The 20,982-nt window shown below is 39.2% G+C and overlaps 1 protein-coding gene across 5 annotated transcripts in view; it reads right to left on the reverse strand.

Moving 5' to 3' along the window:
- LOC124133376 (protein retinal degeneration B-like) overlaps nt 1-20,982 on the reverse strand; it is a 173,992-nt gene that overhangs the window by 97,025 nt on the left and 55,985 nt on the right. For 4 of the 5 annotated variants that reach the window (XM_048401145.1, XM_048401148.1, XM_048401149.1 and 1 more), the window contains exon 2: nt 8,479-8,677. In XM_048401145.1, the coding sequence (XP_048257102.1) occupies nt 8,479-8,556 (78 nt within the window). In that variant the 5' untranslated portion in view covers nt 8,557-8,677. Of the gene's footprint in view, nt 1-8,478; nt 8,678-9,055; nt 9,179-20,982 lie in introns of those variants that run through there. The other variant, XM_048401147.1, reaches the window with a different exon arrangement.

The following is a 20,982-nucleotide window of genomic DNA, read 5'->3' on the forward strand; positions in this document are numbered from 1 at the left end:
ACTGATGGTACTGTATTCAAAGTGTCCCGGGGACCTAAATCAACGAAACAGCAGGGCACAAGAAACTTTGGGTTTCTCAAAGATGTGCAACTATTGCCCCAGAATTCAAGTCACTTTTGAATAGCCATTTATCCTTAAACATGTTGAACCAGTCAAATTTCTATACATGGAAAAATGAACAAAACAGGCCAGGCTCAATAATCCAGTGGGGCACATACTTCATTTCTGAGGGGTTATTTGTGCAAATGCTGCCGGAATCTGACCCAGTAAGGTTGCTTCTCTACAAGTAGAATACTCTGCAATAGTTGTTTGTTTGTTTGTTCGTTTGTTGTTTAACGCCACACTCAGCAATATTCCAGCTATATGACAGCATCAACCAAGTCAGCGAGCCTGACCACCCGATCCCGTTAGTCGCCTCTTACGACAAGCAAAGTCGCCTTTTACAGCAAGCATGGGTTGCTGAAGATCTATTCTACCTCGGATCTTCACGGGTCTTCTTCAATAGAATCAGACACTATCAAGGAATAGGTCACGATAAGTAATTATTAAATTTTCATTCAAATTATTTTCAAAATGTGATGACACTATCAAGCAATAGGCCACAATAAAGTATTTATTATATTTCCATTCACATTTTTTTCATAAATGTGAAGACACAATCAAGCAATAGGCCACAAAAAATTTATTACTAGATTTACATTTTATTTTAAGTCAACTATTCGAGGCACCTGGTACATTAACTATCAAGAGATAGTTGGGTAGGACTAAGCAGTGTCTGAAAATTAAGCATGTGATTCTATTTCCAGGGAATCTCATTCACGTCATATATTTTTTTCCAAACACAATACCTCAGCATGAAGATCTGACGACACATTCACATAAGGTTGTATCCAGTGAAGCGTGTGACCTTTGACATCCCAGTCTAAATGAAGGATGTGTGGGCTCTTCAGCCAATCAAATGTCAGCTTTCTAAAATGCTTCGGCTTCATCTCTACCACCTTGCTTCGTATATTTTTGTCTTAACAAAGGAAAACCCAAGCAGTGTACAAGTCCTAGTATGCCTTTGATGCTTCTCCCTGTGGATGTGGATTCAGATACCACACAGCTCAGAAAACAACAGGGTGTATATAACATACGACCCGTGAAGATCCAGGGTAGAATAGGTCTTCAGCAACCCATACTTGGCGTAAAAAGCAACTATATCGTAAGAGGCGACTAATGGGACCGTGTGATCAGGCTCAGACTTGGGTGATGCATGTCATCACATCCCAATTGTGTAGATCAATGCTCATGATGTCAATCACTGGATTGTCTGGACAGTATCTTCACTAACTTTTAAACTAAATGCCCCATGGAGATTCTTGGTGAGAGTATGATCATCACATAATTAATAAACCTACTGCAACTTTTGCCTAAACTTTTGGGTTAAACAACAAACAAAAAACAAAAACAAAAAAAACCCTATAAAATACACGAATGACTATTCACAACAACATAGGTGACATTGATATCATTAGGTACATTCGGAAGAGGTCGTTTAATCTAATTTTGGAGATATACAAATCAGATGCTCTGATCTCAATGCTCACTAATACCAAGGATTTAGAAGTCTGATGGGTTTATGATAATAAGAAGGGATAATATGGATTTCATCTGAGCACAAAATCCATCTATCAGAATGCTCAAGGCGCTAATATTAATACCCAGGTAAATGGATCAGTTTGCAGTCAATTTTCTTTCTCAGCTCCCTGGAGAGTATACCACATAAGCTGCCTTGTGAGGTGCTAGAAGGTAAATAGTCATTGCCATCTCATACTACCGGGTACCCATTCACTGTTGAGTGTACAGAGACATATTTCAAACAAAGTAACATGCCTAAGGGAGACATCTTATCAGAGTAAAAGATCTGATTTTAAATTAAATTGTTTTCTTTAGGGAGCCCTGTCATAAACTTAATGTAAAAAAATTAAAGTTTTATGAGGTCCTGAGATTCAAGCACTAAAGTAGTGTAGCAGGGCGTGGAGTCATCCCACAGATGACATCCTTACCTTGTCAGCTTGCTGACGGGGTTAACCTCTTTGGTCATGTGGACAAGGCGTCCGACCTCAGATCAGAAGGTCCGTGGTTTGAATCCCATCACGGGACTCGGAAATTTTATGGCCGTTACATTGGCGCCCAACGTGGGGCTAGCACGTTCATATTAAATTTGAGCAAAATAAGCCTCAGTACCCTACTATGCGGCCCGGGACGTGCCTTCTGTTGACGGGGGAGTATGTAGCAGGGCGTGGAGTCATCCCACAGATGACATCCTTACCTTGTCAGCTTGCTGACGGGGTTAACCTCTTTGGTCATGTGGACAAGGCGTCCGACCTCAGATCAGAAGGTCCGTAGTTCGAATCCAATCACGGGACTCGGACATTTTATGGCCGTTACAGTAGCAAACATCAAACACCCCAGGACACTTAACCTTGAACACTGCTACAGATGAATGGTAAGACGGAACACAAATACAGTGTTAGAAATCGGCACCAGTCCTATAAGGGATGGGTATTGGAGGTTTAAAGTGTATCACATTATTTTGCAATGCACAAGGCGGACATATTGCTATACATATCACGATATATTGTATAATTCTAAATCTTTAATTCAGAAGCAATCTGATACATAAAGGTAAGAAATGAAGTTCATAAATGGTACACAACAAGATGTTGGTACAACATAATGTTTACACATTCAATAAATATGCAGCCAGTTTTGGACCCCGGATGTTTGCTCCTAGGCAGCGAAGGCATTTGGCAATATATCATTAAACACATGATAAAGATCTCAATTTGAAATCATCCAATATATCGAGCACAAAAAAACTGATATTGTGATACATATCGTTGAAAGAATGAACCTCAATTTACCAATATACCTGTAATACCTCACACCTTAATTCCTGTAGTCTTTGCCAAACTGCCCTGTACTTGAGGTATCATAAGGACCATTAGAAATTTGCCCTTTTCAAGGGATTGCTATATGTTTTCATTATAAGAATTAGTAGACAAAACCTGTTAGTTTCCATCATTGAAATATACACTTAGTCTGGTCTTCCTGTTAATCCCACATTCCCAGGTCATTCCAAACACTAGTGATTTATACCAGGTTTAATCAAAGCTGCAGAGTATCGTCACAGCAGCATGGCATTAGTCCGGCTTTTTCAAACATCCAATATGTGTAATTTCCTTGTCTCTTATCTTCTTTTAGACTTGGACACGACACTGTTTGAGGGTCCTGATGGTTGGGTCCCATAAGCAGTAAGCAGTAAAATTTAGGGTACTTTTTCATTAAGCAGTAATTTTTCTTCTTTTTCCATAAAATCGTCGCGAAAATTCCTAAATTGGCCATGGCGGGACATGGGACTTTTAATTCTGCTTTCGTTTCATCCTGACAATTCATATTTCTAATATCGGGTAAAATCTCAAATCGCTAAACATTCTAGACTGGTCCCCTGCGTCAGTTGCGCAGCCTGCTTTCTGTGGGTCTTGAAGACAGACTGTTTTTGACCATTTTGGTCATTTTACGATAAGCAGTAAATTATTTATTTATGTTAAGCAGTTTTTTTTGGTATTTTACGTTAAGCATTTACGATAAAAAAAGAGGAATTTTACGTTTACGATAGTGTTTGAAGGGTGTTTTACGTTAAGCATTAAAACCCATCAGGACCCTCCTGTTTGCCCAAGCACTGTTTACTGTTGGGTTTAGTTGGAACACTTGATCAGTTAGGTATTGGCGAGGGATGATGGACTGCAGATCTGTGGCTCAATTAGCATCTTGATCAATGCCGTACTTCCTCTTCCTGCTAATTAAACTCCTTCCTCAAGTAGAATGCTACAGGCTTTGGTGGTTTACTGGTTAATTCAGGCGATGTCGTGATCACTGCTACAAATATGTACATCTCGCGGTGATTCGGTTGGCGGTGATGTAAATAATTCACTCTTGCACCTACATCGCTCACTGTATCAATAACATGCGAACAGAATACATGAATCTGGATGTCACACTCCCCACATAGGGTTAAAGCATCATGAAAACATACTGTTTGTATATCAAGGAGCACATATTAACAACATTAAAAAACACGAACAGTGAATTTACTGGAAGCAAAAGGTTTTGAACATATTCATGGGATTTTTCAAAATTTTGTTAGGACATTCTTCCATGTAATTACCAAATTTCAAAACATTCCGGGGTCTCGGGATTCAAATACCATAGAAGAAGACAAATTGTTTGATGGGCCTTACACTGAGCAAAGTAAGCACATGCCTACAGTTTCCCCTGATAGTGTCTGTACAGATGACCAATGTCCATTGCTTCCAACACAGACCATCCACAATATTTGTCTCAGCACACAGGAGACTTACAGCTACCTGCTATCTATAGTTTGGTTGGTTTGTTGTGTAACGCCGCACTCAGCAATATTCCAGCTATTTGACGGCGGTCTGTAAATAATCGAGTCTGGACCAGACAATCCAGTGATTAATAATATCATGAGCATCGATCCACGCAATTGGGATCGATGACATGGATCAACCAAGTCAGCATGCCTGACCACCCTAACCCGTTAGTCGCCTTTTACAACAAGCATAGTCACCTTTTATGGCAAGCATGGGTTGCTGAAGACCTATTCTACCCCGGAATCTTCACTGGTCACCTGCTAACTATAGAGCATGTCAACACCATAATTGTGATATGAGGAGAGGGGTGAAACACAGTGGCCATCAGACAAATACATCCTGACAGTAATGATGTGGATGCTGGCAAACACCCACAGGAGACCTCCACTTACACCAACAACTAGTCTCGGAAATGAACTCCTTTACAGTAAAAAAAAGTTGTTAAATTATAGTTATAAAATATAATAAAAAGGGGCCCAGAGACTTTCTTCATTTTCAGATACTGCAGTAATCTAGACTTGCCAAATATTATAGACCAGCGATAGAAACTAACACTTTCATCCACTAGTCAGTATGATAAAACATTAACCCTTAAAAATGGCAAATTTCTACTAGTCCTTATGACACCTTATCCATTGGGCAGTCACTCGGGTAATGATGTGGAATATCAGCAATCACCAAAGGTACCATCCAGGTTGTCATTCTGTACACTTTTGTTTGTTTTTTGTTCAATGCGACAGCACTAATGGACTTATCCTGACAAAGGTTGTCAAACTGCATACTCTTGTTTGTATGACCCATCATGAATGATAAACCTCAGTGAAATTTCAACCAACAGTTCATGAAACATTCATGAAGAAATGTTCATTAGCTGTTTTTGAACTGCTCATGAACATTTCATGAAAGGTTCATGAATAATAAATGTTACAAAAGTTCATGAACAGTTCATGATTTGAAGAACTCACTTTTACACGAGAGGGTTGTCAGACTCCACACTTTTGTTTGTTTATTTGTTGTTCAATGCCAAACTACCCATGAATCCATCCCAATCAAGGCTGTCAGTATATTGCCTATCAATAACCAAGTTGGACAAGACAATCCAGTGATTGGTATCATGTGTGATGCCCCTGTCATCGGGTTTCACAGACATGGAATCAACTCAGCCTTGCTATCACCACCCAATCCATTCAGTCGCATCATGTGCAAGGTTACCATGGTGACTGGGACCTACAGACCACATAAAGTCCTTCAAATGACAATATTTTAAGAACTGTTTTGGTTTGATTATAAGAGCAAGGAGCAGTGTTCAAAGTAAGTGCCAGCTGGTAGGCCAATGGCAAGTAGACTTCGTGTAGGTTTAAAACTGTAGGTCGTTATGACCTGAAATAAATGTACGTGTGGATTTATTTGTCACAATACGATGCAGTTTTTTTAAGGGGCCTGAAGAGTTTCGTCAGGGCCTGCATCTCCTAAAGTCTGTGGGTCCTGATGGCAGCCTGGCAATTCTTTTTATTTCAAACACTTGAAAGGAGCCAAGAAATTTTCTTCATTTTTCAGCCTGATTTGCCAAAGTATTGTTGACTTTCTTCAATATGAGGTTTTCAGAGGAGTGCATCTCTGTCAAAGACCACAGATCTCTGTGACAGATCACACAATGCACTGAAGACGTTATGTCCCGGATGTCAGCCAACTTGCTCAAACTCAATGACAGTAAGATCAAGGCAGTCCTGTTTGAACTAAATATCAGCTTGGGAAGGCCACACCAGAGATCAGCAGTCACAGATGCCACTATCAATGTATCGGACTCCAAGCTATACTCATGCCAGTTTATCCATGGAGTCTGACGTAGATTGTCTGTGTCAAAGCTGCTACTTCCGTGCTGTTGGTAAAATCACGCAGTATCATACAACCAAAGCACCACATGCACTTGACCAAGCTCTCGTTACATGTAGATTCAATTACTGCAACAGCATCCTATCTGGCCTCAGTCGTAAGCTCATTGACAAGCAACAGAGGGTACAGAATACACTGCATGCATCATTAGCAGGTCATCAAGACATGAGCTTATCAAACATGTGCTCGGGGAGCTCCACTGAACTGACGTCAAGATTCTTAGTTTGACACATAAATCTCTAAATGGACATGGACCCTCTTATGTGCCTGAACTTATCAATCCCTATGTGCAAACATGTGACTTCCTTTGGCCAATGGTCGTTCTCTACCACAGCTCCTGTCTAACGGAATAATCTTCCATACAACCTAACAGACACTGACAATTAGGACACATTCAAATCCAAACATCTATTTTCAAAAAACTAATGTTACAAGTCCATTTTTCCTCACTTTTATACATCAAGCACATACATTTTAAATGTGTTCACATTGTAGCTCATTCAGAAAACCCCAGGGTGATGAAATGTCACATACAGAAATATGCATTTTTTTTATATATAGTTAAAAAACACTCCTCGGTTTTGGATGAAAATGTAAAACCTCAATCGAGGCTTTACATTTTGAACCAATCCGAGGAGGTCTTAACTAACTTATGAACCATCTAAATGCAAGAAATACCAGAAGAAATAAGAAAAGAAAGAGAAATATAACAGGGGTAGAAACTAACAGTTTTAGTCCACGAGTCTTTATAATGATAACATATAACAAAACCCTTAAAAATGGCAAATTTCTAGTTCTTATGATACCTTAACTATTGGGCAGTTTGGCAAGCACTACAGGACTAGTGCCAATTTGCTGATATAAAATGAATATATTTGAAGACAGCAGGCAAGAGGAAGACCATGTGCAGCATGCAGACAACTGAAGTCATGGCATGGAAGATCTGAACACCGTCATCACCTGCCACAGTGGCTCAGTGTGAAAACAGTGGGTTACCAAATTTAACACGATATGTGATGTTGCAGGTTCATTTCACATAATGGAAATTTACATGTGAAACAATCTCATTAAAATCAGATCTTAGATCTCGCTACCGCTAAACAAAGATCTGAGGACATCCCATTACGGGTCACGTCAGACCGACCTTGTGCAAACTTTGACCGACCAATGGAATGACCAATCAGAAGGCAGCTTTCTCGTGCTTTACGGCACTCATTCAAATTAGCAACTAAGCATCGAAACATATTTTGACAAATTCTCGATTACAAATTTGAAACCTAAACAAAAGAACATTCTGGAAAGGCTAATAGATGGTCTAGATTGTATGGATTCAGTCGTTAAACTCGTAACTATCGTTCGGAATACCCTGTGCGAAAGTTTTCGAAATTGCATGATTAGAAATCACATTCGGACTGTCACTTTCATAATCTGGTAAGCGACGCTCTGATTGGTCGGATGAAAGGTCGTTCTGACGTGATCCCTAATTGGATGTCTTCAGATCTCTGTTTAGCGGTAGTGAGAACGAAGGTCTGATTTTAATGAGATTGCATGTGAAAAAAAATGTGACTTTTAGCAAGTCAAAAAACAACATTAGATGACTATAAAAAGGCTGTTTATACAATTGAGATACATAACCTCCAAGCAGGTGTTACAATTCAAATGTAAAACCTCTCAGCAAGTCTCATGTGAAAGTAGTACCTCTCACAAGGTTCCTAAGAGATGGAATAAAACCTACAATACTATAGACAAAAGTGGCAGTAGGTTTATAAATTGTGTGATGATCATACTGTCACCCAGAATCCCAATGGAGCACTTAATCTAAAAGTTAGCGAAGATACTGTACCAATCAAGGAGTCACTATGATTTTTCATTTGTTTGTTTAACGCAACACTCAGCAAAATTCCAGCTATATGACGGCGTTCTGTAAATAATCGAGTCTTGACCAGACAATCTAGTGATTGACATCATGAGCATCGATCTTAGCAATTTGGATATGATGACATGCATCAACCAAATCAGCGAGCCTGACCAGCCGAATCCAATAAGTCGTCTCTTACAAGCATAGTCGCCTCTTATGGCAAGCATGGGTTGCTGTAGACCTATTCTAACCCGGATCTTCACAGGTCAGGAGTCACCATGGCCTTACCTGTATCATATAGAGCTGAGCTATCCTGTACTCCTCCACACTCATGGGGAGGGAGATGCGGTACTCCTTGATCAACATGGTGGCCGGCGCTGTATGAACCAGGTGAGATGTGATGGATGATTCAGGACACCATGTTGCTGCAGCTACTGCTGGATGTACAGGCAAGGGACCAACTTCATCTGCTTTACCTCGTCAACATCTGAAACATAGAACAGAAAACTGAGTGTGTTTTCTTTAAAAGCGCAGTCATCAGTGTGTGAAGCCCATTTCTGGTGTCCCCCACTGTGATATTGCTGGAATATTGCTAAATGCGGCGTAAAACCATACAATATGTGCACTAGTCCTTATAATGAAATCATATAGCAAAACCCTTAAAAAAGGCAAATTTCTACTAGTCCTTATGATACCTTAACTATTTGGCAGTTTGGCAAGGACTACAAGCCTTGTGCCATTTTTAATGCCGTCCACACAAATTTTCAGTCTCCCTGGACCTGTGTACCAAAAGACTAACCCTATGGGGACTAAAACTGAGGTCAATCACAAATATATCCTTGAAAATTATTCTTATTTAACAGACCACAACAAGCTGATCCCTGCAGCAATGGTACTCCTTGTATACACTGGAAACAGGACTGTATACCACATGATAACTGCCCCAAGCTATATTCCCCTGAGACCAGGAACTGACTGACTGTTTCACCCTGTGGTCCACACATCTCTATCCAGACACACACAATTAATCAATTAATGACACTGAAGTGTGACACATCCTCAGTGATAGTCTGGTGCTTCCTGTTACTCACATGTAAACCACTTCATGGTGCGTGAGTGAGTGAGTGACACTTCACACAATATACCGTATTTGACATAATAAGCGCCTAGGGTGCTCTCAAAATTTAAAAAAAGGGGGCTCTTATTAGAATATTTTTTTGGTGAAAAACAACAGAGTTGAAAGATCGTTAATTTCGTGGTTTATGCTGACAGCCTGAAATGTTTATATACGACAGATATAATTTCCCAGAATTTAACTTCCCATAATTAAGGATGCATAAAACACACGTATTTTACACAAATGAATAAGTCTTGTGCACATTGATCAATCGGAAGGGGTGCTAATTGGGATTGTTCACTGGCCAATATATTAGCAAATATTGCCGTGGGCGCTTATTAGAGCAGGGCGCTTATTACGTCGAATGCGGTACTAATTATAGCACAGCATGTCAGCTAATGTGGGAAGAAACCCAAAGAGATGCAGGAATTCAAGCCCGTGATCAAGCACGCCTAAGTGAAGCATCCCTGCTCCGCAAACCAAGGTGCCCCAGACGACTGGGCCACTCGTGTCACCATGTATTAATGAGAACAGTGCCTGGCTCGTCTTGAGACAAGGTTCAGACAATCAGTGCCCTTTGTGAAACAGAGACATTGTTTCTGCATAACTGGGCGACCCATATACATCACAGAACTGGAGCTGGTCACTGGTATGCAACACAGTAGACAGTGAGTGCCTTGATTGCGCTGATAATACACCTGAGGCTAGACCCCTTTTAACTTAATTACTATAATCAATGACATTCAAGACCTATACCTTGTTGCCTTCAGAAATCCTTAAGAGCAGCACTCAACTACAGACTGTGCATGATTTCAGCGGGTGTAAATAAGAAATAATGATAGGTGTGAAACGATACACTGGTGCCAAGGTGCATCGCGAGTTTTCATGCCACGATATGATTCACGGTACGTTTTTGTCTGTATGGATACAAGACGATGACTCCAAAAGATTTTTGTCAGTCAAATATTGTGATAACTATTGTAATCAGTTTCAAGTTCACTAAAATAAACAGCCGCTATGAACATGTGTCTACAGCTAGCTTTTCCTTTTGAAACTGTAACAAGCATGCTCATTCGGCACAATGTCACTCTCAGCCAATCAGAAACGTGTTTGTTGCCAAAAAGGCTGTATGTACTGCCGTTAGTCTTTCAGCATGGTGACTGACGATTAACAATATGCTGCTGTCGAATTTTAATATGCTTCCCGAAATTCAGAAGTCAAATATGTATCGTATCGTGACCTGTGTATCGCGAAATATATCGTATCGTGACCTTGCTGTATTGTTTCCCCACTACTAAATGACAAATAGTTCCATCATGCCATTATTAGGGAACAACCATTTGTTATTCTGGTCATGTTGGCTTGGCTTGTGATTTTTTTTTTGAAAAAGATTCCTCGTAAAATAACTTGGGGGAAACAAAACATTGTCACCAGGATGTACTGTAAAAAATACATTGTTGGCCCATTGAAAGTGTTGTGAAGTAACTATTGTTTTCAGATCCTCCTTTCACAAAAAAAAATTCTTTAGAAGCAGTGAATGAAAAACTATCCTGTCTGAAATAATACTCCAAGACCCACCGAGAATATTAAACGGCTGTACCCCAGGAGCTTAATTATTTCTGTTATGGCACCCCTCTTACCCAAAACATGGTAAGGTGGAACCTCAGCCCTATCCCCAGAACAACCTTAGTGTTGACAGTAACTTGACACAAACAACTGTCAGCATTAATTATCGGAATAAAATGAGATGGTGTAACAGTACAAATGTATTTGAAAAACATGTCATGACAAGCAGAATGATCAGACACTGAAGCATTAACTACTGATGAACTGTCACGGGTATCGGGTATGATCTCCATCTATCTTGGGTCGTTTGGAGCTCAGTTGACAAAGTTTGTTCACTATAGTTCAATCTCTGATAAATTTAACTTGATGTTCATGGTTAGTCTGTCTTACAGACCCTGATACAAATATATCAAATACAGTCCTTGCAAGTCAATAATGTTTGGCAAGTCTAGATTTCTTCAATATCTGAAAATGAAGAGAGTCTCTGGGCTCCTTTTTATTAAATTTTTATTAAGATAATTTAACAACTGTTTTTTTTCTGTACAATATGATCATTTCAGAGGCTAGATGTTAGTCTAGTTCATGGTTTCAATAAGTACCCATTTGTCAATTTTCTCAGAGCTCAGTGCTCACTTACTATTACGAATATGGTACATGTGACATAGTCGACATCAATATTCATTGCAGAAACAATTTATGTGTTTTGTATAGTACCTCACTGTACACAGATGGGCTGAACCTGCCAGTCTAAGACTGGTGAGATGTTCTAATACGCTGTCTCCCTTATTGTTAATCAGACTTGTCTATCTCTGTTGTGAACTTATGTAACAAGTTACACACTTGGGGCAGCACACGAACAGACACAAATTAGCACATTTGTCACCACTCGCCCCTTTCCAGAACCTGCAAGAAGACACGTCCCCCTGTCGATGAATGTTATGTGCGAAAATACGACAAACCAATCAAAATGTGAGTATGGATTCAAGTTTTTCGGTCAAAGAATCCCTCAGGAATAAGTTTTGATTTTACATATGTCTTGCATCTAAAAATATACCCAAGATACATTTATATGTGTTTAATCATACTGTATAATACCACATGTCCCGATGTGCTTTAAATTGCATCCAACATTATATAACATATGGGGAAATATACATGAATCATTGCACAACGAGTTCACAATTCTTTTAGCTATGTCCCTATGCGCTTAGACGGAACCCTGTCGCAAAAATGACCACGAGAAATAACACAAGTTGGTCACGAATGAAATTAGCAGTCAATGCAACTGACACAGCATTTCAAGGAGAATTTATTTTTAAAACAATACTGGTGTCAAACTTACTACCCAATAAGCTTGACCCAAGGAAATAAAACTATATTGAATACTGAAAGAAAACTATCAATACCCAATGTGAATCTTGTGAATACTCAAAACTCAAAAAAAATATCAGGAGCCCTGCAAGACATAAAACGAAAAAAAACCAGCAAGAATACGAGCCCAATCTTGACCCAGATAGTCGTGGCTATCATCTGAACACTAATAATGTTATGATAGAAATGCCACTTCTCAGAACTATGCACTGGTACTTACCTGTCAGTGAGGTCATCATAAACAACTGTGTCTATCCATGTTCTACAGAAGCTTTGTACCACATAATGATCATGCTAACATTTAATAAGCATAATTTTATATCAGTTGTTATTACCGTATTCGACGTAATAAGCGCCCCGCCCGCTCTAATAAGCGCCCATGGCGATATTTGCTAATAGTAATATATTGGCTAGTGAACAAACCCAATTAGCACCCCTTCCGATTGATCAATGTACACAAGACTTATTTATTCGCGTATAATACGCACTTGTGTGTTATATGCATCCTTTATGGGCAAATAAATTCTGGAAAAATATATCTGTCGTATATAAACATTTCAGGCTGTCAGCATACACCACGAACTTTATCTTTTAACTCTGTTTTGTTTTCACCAAAATAATATTTTAATAAGAGCCCCCCATTTCTAATTTTGAGAGCGCCCTGGGCGCTTATTACGTCGAATACGGTATCTTGATTTCGTGACCACCACTACAGTGGAATCATTATGGCATGTAGTGATGATTGCTTTGCACTGCAGCTCTCTCGGTTCAAGTGTCACACATAAATATGTCGACACTCACTTTTATCTGCTACCTTTCCTTGTACTCTCAGAAGGCATAGCCCTCAGCCAGACAGCACATGTTGACATTCTGATTGCAAGGCCTTACCTTACAACCAGGGTCAGTTGACAGCTGATTCATTTTATCATCACGATCATATAACAATTTGTTTTAAACTCTTGACAAACAAAAGGTGAAACGGTCACTTTATTTATCTTGTTGAAATTGAAAATAAATGGCTCTTAAAAACTAGACTAGGCATTTCAAATTATCTTCAACAATATTTTTTTCATCTACTAATCCAAAGCAGTTCAAGTTTCACATGAACTTTCTCGTAGCCAGCATCTTGTCTAAGCCCATGCCTGGTTAACGTCATTTGGGCTAGAACAAGCATGACTAACATAAAACAGACTATGTATTTAGAGAAAGTTATGCAGAAAAACAAGTTGGTGAAATCTATACTAATGGCAACAGTTAGACTTAATTTAGTCCCAGTTATCTCGTTTAAACTAAATATCTGCACTAAAAAAAAGTAAAATCCAATGGACCCCAGAACAATCCTTAGAGCTGAGGCAATCTTGACCTGCAAAATCATTCTAGACTTGAGGTGGACTCCTTTTTTACTATATTCTCTAGGGTCTTGGAGACAGTCTAGGCCACAGTCTGCCGTGTACCTCTGGCTCACTGTTGACAATATATTTAGGTGACTGCTGTCCTCAAGTCAAAGTTGTGAAGACCTGAAGTGTCTCACCCCTGCAGAGGGATCTAGCTCAGAGTCTACCACTCTTATATATAATGTCCAGGTTACCTGTGGGAGATCCCAGTTCAGATTGTAGGTCCTCAAGAGCCTATGTTGTTGTAGTGAGTGAGTATGGTTTTACGCCGCTTTTAGCAATATTCCAGCAATATCACGGCGGGGGACACCAGAAATGGGCTTCACACATTGTACCCATGTCGGGATTCGAACCCGGGTCTTCGGCGTGACAAGCGAACGCTTTAACCACTAGGCTACCCGACCGCCCCTATGTTGTTGTAAGAGGCGACTAGTCACATTGGGTCATCCGACTCACTGACTTACTTGATTGCATGTTATTGTGTTATTGTATTCCTACTGTGTGGTGTCGATCCAGGGATGAGAATGGATACTTTCTTTTTCAGCTGAAACTTATTTGAAATGGACCGTGGTCCATAAATAGGGGGTGTTTTAGGGGAACCCATCAAATTTCAAAAAATTTGTGGTCACTAAAACTTGCGGATCTGCAGAAGATTCTCACCCCTGTCAATCACTAGAATGTCTGGTCCAGACTTTATTATTTATAGACTCATTATAAAGCAGGAATATTGCTATATTTCAGCATTAAACAGCAAACTAACAAAACCAAAATATTTTCCACATATGTTCAGTCACTGTTTAAAGTTCACAAAAATTCACTGAGCTCACAGCTGAGTTAGCTTAGATCTTCAGCAACCCATGCTTGCCGTAGATGGCGACTAGGCTTGTCATAGACTAACAGGATCGGGTGGTCAGGCTTGCTGACTTGGTTGAAGCAAGTCATTGATCCCAATTGCGTGGATCAATGCTCATGATATCAATCACTGGATTGTCTGGTCCAGACTTGATTTTTTACAGACCGCCGTCATATGGCACGAATATTGCTGAGAGCACCGTAAAACAACAAACAAACAAACAAACCTTCAGCAATATTTCAGCTACTTCACATCGGCCAATGGACAACTAGAGTTTAACTCATGGTGTCTATCTCCAAGTTGTGAATATGGTAAAGCCAACAGAAATAATAATTTCAACAACATCTTACAAAATTGCACTTGATTCCTTAAAAGATTACCAATTTTCCAACACAGAGATAGAAATTGGCACTAGTCCTGTAGTGTAGTCCTTGCCAAAGTTCCAATAGTATTCCTAAGTACAAGCAGAAATTGGCCATTTTTAAGTGTTTTGCTATATGTTATCATTACAAGGACCATTGGACGAAAACTGTAATGCAACATAAGCATTAATGACAAAAATAACATGGAATCTGTTTCAAATGTGCTATAAAACAAACAATCTTTATCCACTTTCAATTTGTTTGATATATTCCTACTTGTAAGAAAAATAATCTCAAAGTGTAAAAAACCTTTCAGCATAGCAGAACTGAATAATTTCCCATGTATCAGTCAAATGATGAAGCCAGATTATTCCTCCATCAAATCACCCCCTGCAGGCTATCCTGAATCAAGCTACTTCCCCCAATCCGTTCTCAAGGTAGACTAATCACCCTTGGGAGGCCTAATATCTTGATGATCATAAGCCATAACAAGTGCAGGTCTCTCCTTGCTGGCCAGCAATAGGAAGTTATGCAAGCGCTCGATCACAGCAACATCATCTCAGGGGTTCGTCTGGACCTGCTCACAGGCAGATATTCAGCCCATAGTCTGCAGCAAATGACAATAACATTTCCCATTTTGAATTTTAAATTTCCCATTTTTTCAGAATTTACATAAATATAAACATTAAAAGAAAAAACAACTTTGAACCTCCTGATTTTTCCCAATTTTCCTTCCAAAGACACTTACCCTATTTGACGTAATAAGCGCCCAGCTCTAATAAGGGCCTACGGTGATATTTGTTAATATATTGGCTGGTGAACAATTCCAATATTGCAATATTGGCACCCCTTCCGATTGATCAATGTACACAAGACTTATTTATTCGTGTATAATATATACTCGTATGTTAACATATATGCACCTTTAATTACGGGCAATTAAATTCTGGAAAAATATGTTTGTCATGTATAATATGCACAGACTTTTCTTTTATATCATTTCAGGCTTTCAGCATAAACCACAAAATTTACGATCTTTCAACTCTGTTTTTTTTTTTACCAAAATTGTTTTCTAATAAGAGCCCACTAATTTTAAAAGTGCCCTGGGCACTTATTATGTTGAATACAGTAGTTTGGAATCCTAGATAAATTCCTGATACAGGCCTAATGCAATAGGACACGTAGAGCTCTGTAATGTTATTCAACCTACATAAATTAGATGCCAACTGTTAGGTTTTTCTACATCTGAATGTCAAATGGATCTGTTACTCATATATGGAATCCAAGTTAGAATTGCTCCCTGGGAACCTATGCTGGTCGACTTAATAGAACAAGTTGTCAAGCTTGGTGACATGCTTCATGGCATGTCAGTGTACACCAATGGTGGGGAATGTTGCTCATGATATCAACCTCTGGTATGTCTGGTCCAGACTCGATTATTCACAGGACACTGTCATATAGCTGGAACATTGCTGAGTGCAGCATTAAACAACACCACGCACATGCCACATTACAGTGGTCTGTAAATATCTGAGTCTAGTCCAGCAAACAAGTGTTTGACAGCATGAACACCAATCAATCATCAGTGTATGAAGACACACAATCGACAATGTTACACGTTTTGATTAGCCAATCCTCTTTATGATATATTCTGAGTCTGACAACAAGCATGGTCCACTTGGGATCCTGTCTGGTACAGATTCGATTATTTACAGACCGCCGTCATATAGATGGAATATTGCTGAGAGTGGCGTTAAACAACAAACAAACCAACCACTGGGGATTCATTCTGTCCAGAATCCTCCCTAGGCCCATTAAACAATGCTATTATTCTCATAGATTTGAGAAGTCAGGCAAAATGACAACTCACACTGACTCAATTTACATGAATCATGTTTATGAACTGTCTGTTTGTCATTTTAGAAGTGGGTAAGTAACAGTAAAGACGAGATATTTAATGGATGACAACTTCTTCATTCTATTATGATGCAACGTTTCAGTACAGATCCTTATACTGGTGTCAAGAAGCAGTGAAGAATGACAGCATAGTACTGGGTTATATACATCTCTATAAAGAATTAACTAAACACAACATTAGAGTATTCATGACACGGGATTACCAACACCACCAAAGAATTATCGTTTATTGATATAGTAAGAACAGAAAGAAGCTAATGGTTGATTGATGTAGTGACAACAGAAAGAAGCTAATGGTTGATTGATGTAGTGACAACAGAAAGAAGCTAATGGTTGATTGATACAGTAAGAACAGAAAGAAGCTAATGGTTGATTGATACAGTAAGAACAGAAAGAAGCTAATGGTTGATTGATACAGTAAGAACAGAAAGAAGCTAATGGTTGATTGATACAGTAACAACAGAAAGAAGCTAATAGTTGATTGATGTTGAGTAACAACAGAAAGAAGCTAATGGTTGATTGATACAGTAACAACAGAAAGAAGCTAATGGTAGATTGATGTAGTAACAACAGAAAGAAGCTAATGGTAGATTGATGTAGTGACAACAGAAAGAAGCTATCTGTACATAACTGATATACAATGTTGATCATGTACAGATTGCTTCCAGAAAATATCTTGTCTTTGTTCATGTAATTGCTGGGTTAACATTAACCACTCACTAGCTTGCAAGAAGTACAAGGATAGAAAAACTCAGTTGCTCGTTACCATGCACTTGTCAACCTGATGCCAACAGTATCCTCACAGTTAGTAGAATGTCAGGCTTAGGATATCCCAATACTTGTAATATTGCACATTGGGAGGAATGTCATAACAATTAAAGATTATTTGCATTAAATAAACTGAACCCCGAAGAAGTCTGAAATTCTACTAGCAGGGATACACACAACCATGAGTCGCAGCTAGTCCGAGACCAATGAAAATCTGGTCAGAGTAGTTGCTTCTCGTGTTATTTTACATAAACCAGTATACCGACATGTGCCTGGGGACAAGCTGGTTATGGTCAATTGCGTCTACCCCTGACCAGCCCTCTGGCAATGTCTGAATACCTTTAACATTAGACAAACTGTCTCAGGCTTGTGCCAAAGTGCATCCTCACTAAACCTGAATTCAGGAAACATATTTCTCCACTCATCTGATATAATCTCTCCTACCTTAAAAGGAGAAACAGTGCCTAATATCTCATCAGTGCTGAGAGGTCTGTCTAAACTAATCTTTTTCACTGCTTGACGAGATCTGTACGAAAATGATAAAGTTAGTGTGTTAACTTATGCACTCAACAATATTTCTTTTTATGATGGCAGCCTGTACATAATCAAGACCAACAAAGCAGTGATTGATATCATGAGCACAACCAACACCATGAAGGGAACATGACACGCAATCAACAAAGTCACGAACCTGACCACGATTCATTAAATCACCTCTTACTACAAACAGAGATTGCTGGGAACCAATTCTGAGCCAGAATGCCAGCGGGGACCTTTAAACCAAATGAATGACAAACGAATACATCTATTCCACATACATGACACTTCCCTCATTGGTTCAATCGTCTACACCAAGGAATCTTTAATCAGTACAGCCTCACATAAAATGAACAAGCATTATTCTTTGTTTATCTGTCATTCTACTGCAAGGGAATCACCACGTTGGACAAAACATAAATCACTGAACAGACTTACAGACCACTAAACAAACTGACCAAGAGCTTTCACTAAATTGCCGAGAATCCTGTGCAGCTCTCATCTCTCGAATCAGAAGCCATGTACCGTATCCGACGTAATAAGCGCCCCACTCTAATAAGCGCCCACGGCGATATTTGCTAATATATTGGCTAGTGAACAATCCCAATTAGCACCCCTTCCGATTGATTAATGTACACAAGACTTATTTATTCGCGTATAATACACACTCGTGCGTTATATGCACCCTTAATTATGGGCAATTAAATTCTGGAAAAATATTGTACATAATCATTTCAGGCTGTCAGCATAAACCACAAAATTTATCTTTCAACTCAACTTTTTTTCACCAAAATAATATTCTAATTTTGAGAGCGCCCTGAGCGCTTATTACGTGGAATACGGTACTTGGTGTGTAGTGCCCTTGGCACACCATCAAGGCCCTATCCATCACTGACTGCCGGACACTTCCACACAACTAGATTGCTCATCTCGGGCCGAGGTCTTCATCTAGATTTATGACAAGATAATGCAATCACCACTGATCAATAGGTCCACAAGTAGCTTGGTTCTACACTGGACCTTTCGGTCCTCTGGGATCCAGGTCTTGACCTTCTCCGAGTCTCAGTCTTACAGACATCCATTTGATCATTTTGCAAAAAGTCAGATGGGACAGTCGAACTTAACCAGGGAACTGTTCCACGAAGAGATCACTTAACACTATGGCTGTCGGAAGTCTATGTTGAAGTATGGGAGTTACGATTGCTTTAACGCTAAAGATTGCTTCATGGAACAAGACCCTGAAACCAGCCCGAATAGGCGAAAAGGGATATCACATAAGGATACCCCCTAAAACCCCTGCAATTATACTAGTCCTTTGGTTACCTTCATTTCAGGAGAGACGCCAACACCCAGTGTTCCCGCTGGCTTTTGAAACTGCCAGTCCTGGTGGACTGGCAACTCGGAAAATTACCAGTCCCACCTAATTTTTTCAACTTTCAACAAATAAAAACATATGAAATTACCTGGTTTTAATTCCCACAGTATCATGTCCAAAGCAATGACATCATCTATGAAGTAACTTAGTTAGATCTACACGTCATTCACACAAAGTTAAGTCACAGGTTTCTTTCTCTCTCTTTTTTAAGTCGCTACAAATATAAATATTTAACCTCAAAGCAAAATGTTATTTCCTTACACTAAAAATATTAATATGAATATCGCCAATGTTTTGTTCAACAACAAAGATTTATAAGGGACTCTATTTGCCGGTCCACAGGGACTGGCAGTCACATGAATTACCGGTCCAAGCCTAATTTTACCAGTAAAAAACTGGTAATTACTGGTAAACAGGAACAGTGCCATCATCCCTCCATGTCATCTCTCCTATTGCTGACACTGCACAGAAGGTCCCTCGCTCATCAGAGAGTAACCTTACTGGGCAGACATTTCAATTGCGCCCAAACAAGCTATGGCAGATATTGTTGGTCCTGTGTAGATATCCTACCAGAATGAAGATACAATACACTGGATAATGAAGGATGTTTCAACAGTAACTTTGTAAATGATAACAGAAAAAAGTTTGTATGCAGACAAGGATATCAATGGTATTTTAGAGTATGATTTGAAAACAACAGGACTCGATTTAACTGCTAGCCTGTTGGCCCGATGGCCCATGGCCAGTAAAAATTACGAAAGGTTAGCTGAAACATAAAATAGATGGCCTGTCTGCCTAGTCAAAATTTCACCTCTTCTCTGTTTATGTTTAATTTTTTTAATTGGACACTGCTCGTGAATCATGTAATTTCAATGAGAAAATATTTATATAAGGTTGTGTGAATGGTTAACTCAAAGATCATCCCAGTAGAATGACACAACGGGTGGCCATTTTGTAATGCTCTGAAGAACTATAACATTTTTATGTGCTCATAAAATTGCCACGAAATGAGGCAAATGGAAGTCAAAATTTAATCTCAGAGTGCAGGAAATGACGTTTTAGGGTTGAGTGGCCTCCAACATTAAGTTTTGGGCTGGTTAGTTTGGAGAAGGGTCAGTAACTTTTGAAAGTTGAAAGGAGCAAGCCCTGCTGGCTACAGACAAATTTGTGGTTAAATTTACCCCTGTGTAAGTATCTGTAAATTTCATCTTATAGTCATGTATCCTTTATGAAGCAAATTACTAATACTGATCATGTCATCACATGATCAAACTTCATCATTTCAACCAACACCCCACCTGATCTCTGGGAGATATATTACAAGTTGCTTAAGTTAATTTCTTGTTGGGCTTGAGTAAATATTTCCATTCACCATGTGTGCCAAGAGAACCGAATCATAATGATTACCGGTAACTCTCTCGGGTTTTTCCCTAATCAAAGTTCAATCAAAGTTCAGTCACACTTTCCACCTTGAAATTTCACATCTTCACATTTGTAGAAATTTACAATTACTTGTTTCGGGTTGAATACTC

This window comes from Haliotis rufescens, unplaced genomic scaffold (assembly GCF_023055435.1).
Source record: "Haliotis rufescens isolate VD_foot unplaced genomic scaffold, xgHalRufe1.0.p SCAF_21, whole genome shotgun sequence".
NCBI lineage: Eukaryota > Metazoa > Mollusca > Gastropoda > Lepetellida > Haliotidae > Haliotis > Haliotis rufescens.